Raw genomic sequence first — 10,635 nt, 5'->3', positions numbered from 1 at the left:
GTCTTCCAGGAATCTTCTCTGTATTCTAATCTGATAGATCTGGAGACCGAATTGTTCCCACCCCCATATGCGGATCCACATCGACCCTTGCTTCCACAGGTTCCACAGGTTTCATTGGGAGAAGCCAGGAGGAGAACCGAGCCTTCAGCTCCTCCCAGAGAAGGAGGCCCCTCCCAGGGAACTCGGGGAAGAACAAGGGAAATGGCCAGCGTAGTGGAAGAAGAAGACCCAGAAGTCCCCTCCTCCACCATTCACGCGTTTCCGGTCTGGGCGGGGCCAGCCAAAGAGGATGGAGAGCGGACATATCAGTATTGGCCCTTCTCCACTAGTGATTTGTACAATTGGAAAACCCAGACTCCCTCCTTCTCTGAAAACCGCAGGGTCTTATTGATCTTTTAGAGTCTATCCTTTTTATTCACAATCCCACTTGGGATGATTGTCAGCAACTGTTACAGGTGTTTTTCACTACAGAGGATCGTGAGCAGATCCTGTCAGAAGCTCGGAAGGATGTGCCAGGGGTGGATGGGAGGCCCACAATACAGCCTAACCTCATTGAGGAGGGGTTCCCCTTGGTGTGACCCAACTGGGACTTCTAACGCCCTGAAGGTAGGGAGCGTCTCCAAGTGTACCGCCAGACTCTTATGGCTGGCCTTAGAGCGGCCGCCAGGAAGCCAACTAATTTGGCCAAAATAAATTCAGTGAGGCAGGAGCCAAATGAGAGCCCAGCAGCCTTCCTTGAAAGAATAATGGAAACTTTTAGACAGTATACCCTTATGGACCCACAGGCAGATGAGTCACGAGTGGCAGTTATGTTAGCATTTGTAAATCAAGCAGCCCCTGATATTAGAAGAAAGTTACAAAAGATAGAGAGGTTAAGTGAACAATCCTTACAAGATCTAGTGAGGGCAGCCGAGAGAGTTTTTAATCATAGAGAGACCCCAGAAGAGAGAGAGGACCACATTAGGAGAAGAAAGAGAATTTAGAGCTGAAGAAAACCATAAAAATAAAAAAGAGCTGGCCCAGATATTTTTTGCTGGGGTTGAAAACAAAAACAGGTTCCAAAAAGGGAAAAAATTGGACTCAAAAACTGAAGAAAAAACGACAAGGCGTAAGCTTGGAAAAAACCAATGTGCGTTTTGTAAAGAGTTTGGACATTAGAAAGATACATGACCCAAGAAAAATCTAAAAGAGGGGCCCAAGAACCCCAAGAACGAGACTCCCTCTCCAGACAGTCATATCCTCTACGTGGGTGAGGATAGCGACTAGGGGGTCAGGGCTCAAAGCCCCTCCCCGAGTCCTGGGTAACTATAAATGTGGAGGGGAAAACGGTTGGCTTCATGGTGGACACAGGAGCCCAATACTCAGTCTTAAACCAAAAAGATGGACTCATGTCTAAGAAAAGTAGCTGGGTGCAGGGAGCAACCGGGACTAAACGATATGGATGGGTTACAAAACGGCATGTGAACTTGGGGGCCCACCAGGTAACCCATTATTTTCTGGTGATACCTGAGTGTCCAGCGCCCTTGTTGGGAAGGGATTTACTGTCTAAAGTGAATGCCCAAATTCATTTCGACCATGGACAAGTGTCGGTTTTAGATGGGACCGGGCATCCTCTTCAGGTCCTGTCTCTGGCATTAAAAGATGAATATAGACTCTACTTGCCAGAGGCCCCAGTGACAATAAGCCCCAAAGTACAACCATGGGTTCAAAGATACCCTCAGGCCTGGGCAGAAACAGCAGGAATGGGACTGGCCAAACAGAGGCCCCCTATCATTGTGGAACTGAAAGCCAGTGCTTCCCCAGTGAGGGTATGGCAGTATCCCATGAGTCAAGAGGCTCGACAAGGAATTACTCCTCATATACAACGCCTCATAGACGCTGGGGTCCTGAAAAGGTGCCGGTCCCCATGGAACACTCCCCTGTTTCCTGTGAAAAAGCCTGGGGGAACTGATTTTAGACCGGTTCAAGATCTACGAGAAGTCAACAAACGGGTGAGTGATATTCATCCTACGGTTCCTAACCCTTATACATTGCTAGGCAACTTGCCTCCAAACTACATTTGGTATACTGTTTTAGATTTAAAAGATGCCTTTTTCAGTTTGCCTCTTGCCCCCGCAAGCCAAGAGATCTTTGCCTTCGAATGGCAGGAAGACGGTGGTCAGACCCCTGTGCAGCTGACATGGACTCGCTTACCACAGGGTTTCAAAAACTTGCCCACGTTATTTAATGAGGCCCTGGACGAAGACCTCCCTGAGTATTGGGTTGAACACCCTACCATTGTTTTATTACAATATGTTGATTACCTTATGCTGGCAGCGACTATGGAAAAAGAGTGCCAAGAGGCAACAGGTGACCTTCTCCAAACCTTGGGGACTTTAGGTTACAGAGCCAGTGCCAAAAAGGCCCAGATTGCCAAGCAAGAGGTTACATACCTCGGTTATAAGATAAAACAGGGCCAGAGGTGGCTAACACAGGCTATGAAAGAAACCATCCTCCAGATCCCTGAGCTGGCTAACCCCAGACAAGTGAGAGAATTTCTGGGAACTGTGGGATATTGCCGGTTATGGATCTTGGGGTTTGCAGAAAAGGCCAGGCCCCTATATGAAGGGACCAAAGAAAACAAGGACTGGAAATGGACTGAGCCAATGAAAGAGGCCTTCCAAGAGCTCAGGCGAGCCTTGCTAGAAGCTCCTGCCCTTGCCCTCCCTGATCCATCTAAGCCTTTCCAATTATTTGTAGATGAAAAGTGGGGGATAGGAAAAGGGGTACTAACACAGAGATGGGGACCATGGAAGCGACCTGTAGCTTACCTTTCCAAGAGACTGGACCCAGTGGCAGCCGGATGGCCACCTTGCCTCCGTATCATCGTGGCCACTGCGCTCTTAGTCCACGATGCTGATAAACTGACTTATGGACAGAGACTCTTGGTCTACACTCCTCATGCCATAGAGAGAGTTTTAAAGCAACCCCCAGGTAAATGGATTTCTAATGCCTGCTTGACGCACTACCAGGCCTTGGTACTTGACACCCCACGGATTCATTCCCTGCACTCTAAATCCGGCCACTCTTTTGCCCAATCCGGAGGAAAATAGCCCCCTCCATGATTGTGATGAGATACTGGCCGGGGTAACAGCAATACAAAAGGACCGATATTCCACTGGATAACAGTGAGCTAAAATGGTTCACAGATGGCAGCAGTTATGTGAAAGATGGACAGAGACGGGTGGGAGCTGCAGTAGTAGATGACTCTGGACAGACAATATGGGCAGAGGCCCTTCCCCCGGATACCTCAGCACAAAAGGCAGAGTTAATTGCCCTGATTCAAGCATTAGAGAAAGCCAAAGGAAAAAGAATAACTATCTTCACTGACAGTCGCTATGCTTTTGGCACAGTACGCATCCAGGGCCCGATATATCGGGAACGGGGGTTTTTGACAGCTGAAGGAAAAGAAATTAAAAATTTGCCTGAAATCCGTAGACTTTTAGAGGCTGTGTCAATAGTACACGTACCTGGACATCAGAAGGGTGACAGCCCCACAGCACGAGGGAATTGTGCCACAGACCTGGCAGCTCGAAAAGTAGCTGATGAAGATTTCATCACCCCTGTGTTGGCGATCGGACTTCCACCTCCAGGTATGGGAACTCTGCCCCCAACCCCTGAGTATTCATCCACAGACCTTGCTTGTATCCAAGAACACACCAACCTTCAAAAAGGTGAAGATGGATGGTGCCAAGACTCAGACGGCTACTTGATACTCCCTGCTCAGTTGGAGTGGCAACTATGTGAGCATTTACACTTGTCTACTCATCTGGGAGAAAAGAAGACTCTGATGCTCTTTCAAACTGTGTGCCTGCGATTTCTCCAGCACCAGACAACTGTAAAGAACATAGTGCATGCTTGTAAGGCGTGTCAACAGATGAGGCCAAGAAAATGACAACATGCAGGACTGAGGTATCAGAGAGAAGGACCAGGGCAACACTGGGAAATAGATTTCACCGAGGTAAGGCCAGGCAAGTATGGTTACCAGTACTTGTTAGTGTTGGTGGATACCTTCTCAGGGTGGGTGGAGGCTTTTCCTACAAAGGGAGAAACCACGATGATAGTGGCGAAAAAGATTTTAGAAGAAATAGTTCCCAGGTTTGGCCTGCTGGTGACCATCGGCTCTGATAATGGACCTGCTTTTGTGAGTCAAATAGTTCAGAGCCTTGCCCTAGCCCTGGGGACTAAATGGAAGTTACATTGTGAATAGTCCACAGAGCTCAGGGCAAGTAGAAAGAATAAATCGGACCCTAAAAGAAACTTTAACTTAATTGGCTATAGAGACTGGCGGGGACTGGGAGACCCTCCTTCCCTTCGCCCTCTTCAGTGCAGGTAATACTCCTTATCAACTTAATCTGACCCCATTTGAAATTCTATATGGGAGACCACCCCATGTATGTCCAATATTTGAAGGGAAGAAACTACTGCCTCCCACATTGGGACAATTCCAAGAGGCCTTGATGGCCTTAAGTAAGGTGCACTCTCGTGTCTGGAAACTGCTCCAGGAAATACATGTGGGTCAAAATAAGGGAACTATTCCCTCACATGACATTGGCCCAGGAGATTGGGTATGGGTCAAAAGGCACCAAACCAAGGCACTAGAACCCAAATGGAGGGGTCCTTATGTTGTTCTTCTTACCACCCCAACTGCCCTAAAGGTCGACGGTATCGGGCCTTGGGTGCATTGCAACCACGTACGCCCAGCTACTTCAGCAGAGCAGGAAGATGCTAAAAAAGAATGGGAAGCATCTCTGCACCCATCCAACCCCCTGAGGCTGAAGCTCCAGCATCGTCGACAGGACCAAGACAACTCGTCTAGACCATCTTATGGATGACCATGTTACTCTGCTCCGAAGCTGCCAGCGTGAACCCGCACCAACCCATCAGAATCACCTGGAAACTGCAAAATGGACTAACACGTGAGATGCTTAACTCCACCACCACAGTACATCCACCAAATACTTGGTGGCCAGACTTATACTTTGACCTTAGGCCGGTGGTAAATGTACCCTGGAAGAGGGGCAAGCTCCAGAATCATGCATTCTGGGCATGTCCAGGTGCGCCCAGGCATAACTGGAAAATCTGTGGGGGGATACAGGACTCTTATTGTAAATTTTGGGACTGCGTAACTTCCAATGATGGGTCTGAGACTCCAGGGTATAGATAGTGGGATGTAGGAAATCGGGACTTGCTTAACTTCTCATTTGTAGGACCCGTACCTCCGTACTCCAACTGGGAAAAGGATCATAACTTTGCCCAGGTAAAAATAAGGTTTAACATTGACAAAGCAAAAAAAGAAAAGGCCTGGGTCAACGGGATATCATGGGGGCTTCAGACCAGAACTGACGGGTTCCCATACCGGGAGTATTATAATGGGATCATTGTTGTGAGTCAAGTTTTAGAACCGGTACAAATGTATAGTATCGGTCCAAACCCCGTTGAACAGGTCCATGCAACTCTCTACCCGACAACCTCCCTACCTACATCCCAGGGACCAACAAAAGACCCAGAGGCGGGCCCCCTTGCTAAACTTGGACAAACAGATCCACTATGGAAATTAGTAAAGGCAGCTTATGCTACCTTAAATCAAACCCATCCTGAGGCAACTAAATCCTGTTGGTTATGTTACAACTTAATTCCCCCTTATTACGAGGCAGTAGGCCTCAACGCCTCTTACAACCTGGCCAACGGCACTGATCCTCCTCAGTGTCAATGGGGAGACCAAAAAGTAGGCCTTACAATGAGAGAGGTATGGGGAAAAGGGTTATGTATGGGCAAGGTATTATCAGAGAGGTCTCCACTGTGTGCGCATGTCGTTGAGCCTACAGACTTGCCCATAGCCAGGTGGCTAATACCACGGATGGGAGGATGGTGGGTCTGTTCACACACGGGGCTGACTCCATGCTTACACAGCTCAATCTCTGATCCCAAAGAAGAATTCTGTGTTATGGTAGCAGTCGTGCCAAAGATTCTGTATCGACCAGAGGAAACAATATATGATTACTGGGCCCCAAAATTGACCCTAAATCCTCAAGAAAGAACTTACAAAGTCAAGAGGGAACCTCTTACTGCCATAACCATAGCAACTATGTTCGGTCTTGGAATAGCCGGGGCCGGAACAGGAATAACAGCTTTGTCCCCACAAAGCCAAGGATTTAACTCCCTGAGAGCGGCCATAGATGAGGACATCACCTGTATAGAGCAATCTATTAGTCATCTGGAATCATCTTTAACTTCCCTATCTGAAGTAGTTCTGCAAAACAGAAGAGGATTAGATCTGCTCTTTCTGCAACAGGGGGGACTCTGTGCTGCCCTAGGAGAAGAGTGTTGTTTTTATTCTGATCACACAGGAATAGTTAGAGAATCTATGGCCAAAGTAAGAGAGGGACTAGCCCAACTTAAACAAGAACGTGAGGCTCAACAAGGATGGTTTGAGTCTTAGTTTCAACAATCCCCTTGGTTGACCACCCTAATCTCCACCTTGCTGGGACCCCTGCTAGTACTTCTACTGATGCTTACCTTTGGCCCATGTATTATCAATAGACTTGTAGCCTTTGTAAAGGAATGCATAAATACAGTACAGCTGTTTGTGCTTCGGCAACAATATCAAACTGTGTCTCAGGACCAAGAGGAAGATTCCTCTATATGATCTAAGGACAGCGGGGAATGTTAGGGACCAAACGATGGGATCTAGGACCTGAGTCATGTTTCCTTAACATTCCCGCACACACCAACCAGAAAGAGACAGGACATGTGCTCATCCTGCCTGACCAATCATGTAACGTCAGCTACTCCTGTAACTGAGACAAAGAACTGCCTGTATATAAGCCACCATACTCCTTTGTTCAGGGCTCTAGTCGGATTCCACTCTGCTGGATGAGACTTGGGCCCTAGCGCACTAGAAATAAACTCCCTTCTTGCCTTTGCATTACTGTGGTGGACTTGCTCTCTCAGTCGGTTCGGAGATACGGGCTCGGTGCATAACAGTTTGTATTTCACTGGTATAATTATTTGGCTGTAATATCCATTCCCTCTGGGAAGTACAAATGTCATGCTATGAGTTGATGCTCTGACTAATTTTACTCAACCAGCTTTGCAAAATTCTCTAAAAGCTACTTCAGCCTTTAATGCAGAACAAATACAGATTAGAAAGGTTGTTTCACAAAACTGATTGGCTTTAGATATTCTAGCCACTGCACAAGGATGAACTTGTGCCGTTATTTATACCCAATGTTATACATAGATATCAGATGTAAGCACTAATGTTACTCACTTTGTAAATATGTGGACAAGATAATTCAGGCTATGGATACTCCTGAGTCTCCATATGCCTCACTTTGCAAAGCATTAACTAGCTCGCCATGGTGAAAGACTATCTTAATTGTAATAATTCTGATTGTTCTGTGTTTTTTTGCTGTTTGCTCCCTGCATCTGTAGCTGTGTAGCTAGTTTTGTTTCTAACCACTGGAAGGATTTTAAGTTACAAATTGTTGTTCAAGCTCCTACAATTACCATAGCCTCCTTCAACTATTACTTGGGTCCCTTGATCAGAGACCCTCAATATAAGGGTAAGCAGAATATGTTCCCTCAACAATTTAGGGTCTGTGCCCCTCAGCAGCTACAGAATGAGAACTATGCCCCTTTCACTGGCAACGTAATTCTCCTAAAAGAAAAAGGGGAGAATGAGAGTTAATTGTCAGGCAGGTTTTGATAGGTAGGCCAGGATCCCCAGGAGGAGGACACAGCCAACAAAAGGCAAACGGCAAGCAGCAAACATTTATTTTCCCCAACATTCCTTCACTCTGCAGGTTTTTTAAAAAAATCCTGTGTTGTTATGATGACTATCTGAAACTAACTTTTTCAAACCCTGAGTGGCTAATTGCTCAGAGAAACAGTATATCTTGTTCATGGAAATGTTTTTATTAAGCTATATTAAGGAAACAATGTATATTGCTTGGGGACCTGTTTTTCTTCGAAAACTTATGTCAGTCATTTTATGGAAAAAATATATCTTGCCCAGAGATCCCTCATCCGGAGATGACTCCCCTCATGCTGATTTTACCTCAGGATGTTGTGAGAGAGGAGCCTGGTTAAATTTTCACAGCCTTGAGGTGTTCTTTTATCTATTCTCAGCAGTTAGCAAAAAACTACATAATGAGGGGCAGCTACTCTCCTGCCACCTTCCAGTGCTTCTTGCCAGAAGCTTTCTCTATCCCTGTTCCTTTAATAAAACTTTGCTACACAAAAGCTCTGAGTGATTGGCACTTTGCTTTGGTCCTGGAGTGAAATTTTATCCTTCAGAGACCAAGAATTTGGTACCGTTCATGACTCACGACTGTAAGCTTTCAAGTTGCTCTGTGGCAAGTGGGATCTTCCCAGACCAGGGATAAAAACCATTTCTCCTTCATTGGGAGGTAGACTCTTTACAGCTGAGCCACCAGGGCAGCGCCTGACATTCTTATTTTTAAAGGTTTTATGTTATTTTATGTGTTTATTCATTTTCAAATTACTTTCCCATTTAAGTTATCACAAAAAATTGAGCTGTGTTATACACAGCTCCTTGTTGGTTATCTATTTTTAACATAGACTTGTGTCAGTCCCAAGCTCACAACCTATCCCTCCCCCACACTACCCTTCTTCTGGGTAACCATAAGTTCTTTCTCTAAGACTGTGAGTCTGTTTCTATTTTGTAGATAAGTTCATTTGTATCATTTTTAAAGATTCCACAGATAAGTGGTATCATATGATGTTTGTCTTTCTCTGGCTAACTTCCTTCCCTTAGTATAATTTCCAGGTCCCTTCATGTTGCTGCAAAAGGCATTACTTTATTCTTTTTAATAGTAATGCTCCATTCATAGTTTTTCTTCCAAGGAGAAAACATCTTTAAATTTCAAAAGTTTTGACAAACTTAGACAGCATATTAAAAAGCAGAGATATTACTTTGCCAACAAAGGTCTGTCTAGTCAAAGCTGTGGTTTTTCCGGTAGTCATGTATGGATGTGAGAGTTGGACCATAAAGAAATCTGAGCACCAAAGAATTGATGCTTTTGGACTGTGGTGTTGGAGAAGACTCTTGAGAGTCCCTTGGACCAGTCAATCCTAAAGGAAATCAGTCCTGAATATTCACTGGAAGGACTGATGGTGAAGCTGAAGCTCCAATACTTTGGCCACCTGATACAAAGAACTGACTCATTAGTAAAAACCCTGATGCTGGGAAAGATTGAAGGCAGGAGGAGAAGGCGACAACAGAGGATGAGATGGTTGGAGGCCATCACCGACTCTATGGACATGAATTTGAGCAAGTTCTAGGAGCTGGTGATGGATACGGAAGCCTGGCATGCTACAGTCCATGGGGTCACAAAGAATCAGACATGACTGAACAACTGAACTGAACTGAATATTCCTTTGTATATATGTGCCACCTCTTCTTTATATAATCTTCTGTTGATGAACATTTAGGTTTCTTCCATTTCCTGGCTATTGTTAATAGTGTTGTAATGAACACTATGTGGTTCATGTTTCTTCTGTAATGGTTTTCTCATGGTATATGACCAGTACTGGGATTCCTGGGTTATATGGTAGTTCTATTTTTAGTTTTAAAGAATTTCTATACTGTCCTTCATAGTGGCTTTACCAATTTATAGTCCTTTCAACGAGGTAGGAAGCTTCCCTTTTCTCCATACCCTCTCTAGCATTTATTGTTTGTAAAATTTTTGATGATGGCCATTCTCACTGGTGGGAAGTGACACCTCATTGTAATTTTGATTTGTTTTTCTCTAATAATTAGTGATGTTGAGTATTTTTCATGTGTTTCATGAGTATTTTTCATGGCCATTCCTATGTCTATTTTGGACACATATGTATTTAGGTCTTCTACCCATTTTTTGATTGGCTTTTTAAAAAATATTGAGTTGCATAACCTGTATATTTTGGAGATTAATCCCTTTTCAGTTGCTTCATTTGCAAATATTTTCTCCCATTCTGAGAGTTGTCTTTTCGTCTTATTTATGATTTCCTTTTCTGTACAAAAGATTTAAGTATAATTAGGCCCCACTTGTTTATATTTGTTTCTATTTTCATTATCCTTGGAGGTGGGTCAAAAAAGATCTTACTGATTTATGTCAGAGAGTGTTCTGTTTATCTTTTCCTATAAGATTTTTATAGAGTTTGGCCTTATATTTAGGTCTTTAATCCAGTTTGAGTTTACTTTTGCATATGCTGTTAGGAAGTGTAGTTTCATTCTTTTACATATAGCTGCCCAATTTTCCTAGCAATGCTTATTGAAAAGACTTTCTTTATTCCATTATATACTCTTACCCCCTTCATCATCTATTTGATGACCATAGATGTGTGAGTTTATTTCTGAGTTTTCTATCTGGTTCCATTGATCTATAATTCTGTTTTTGTGCCCATACTATACTGTTTTGATCTTCATGATATCTTTCCTTATACTAACTTTGGGTTGTCTTTGTTCTTCTTTCTCTGGTGGCTTTAGTTGTTAGACAGCATGCCTAACTGAGATTTTTTTTCTTTTTCTTGAGGTAGGATTGTAGAACTGCTTTTGCTGCATCCCATAGGTTTTGGGTCATCATGTTT

At 44.3% G+C, this 10,635-nt stretch overlaps 1 protein-coding gene across 1 annotated transcript; it reads left to right on the top strand.

Annotated features, from left to right (window-relative positions):
• The first annotated feature begins 201 nt into the window (after positions 1-201).
• On the top strand, positions 202-7,732 carry LOC128069514 (uncharacterized). The gene is given in 9 exon segments (XM_052662684.1): positions 202-370; positions 373-968; positions 970-1,261; positions 1,264-3,040; positions 3,042-3,146; positions 3,148-3,606; positions 5,032-5,096; positions 5,250-6,468; positions 7,477-7,732. Coding segments are annotated over 9 exon segments (4,938 nt in total).
• Positions 7,733-10,635: the final 2,903 nt, after the last annotated feature.

This window comes from Budorcas taxicolor, chromosome X, assembly GCF_023091745.1.
Source record: "Budorcas taxicolor isolate Tak-1 chromosome X, Takin1.1, whole genome shotgun sequence".
NCBI lineage: Eukaryota > Metazoa > Chordata > Mammalia > Artiodactyla > Bovidae > Budorcas > Budorcas taxicolor.
This window is presented reverse-complemented; position numbering and strand designations above follow the sequence as displayed.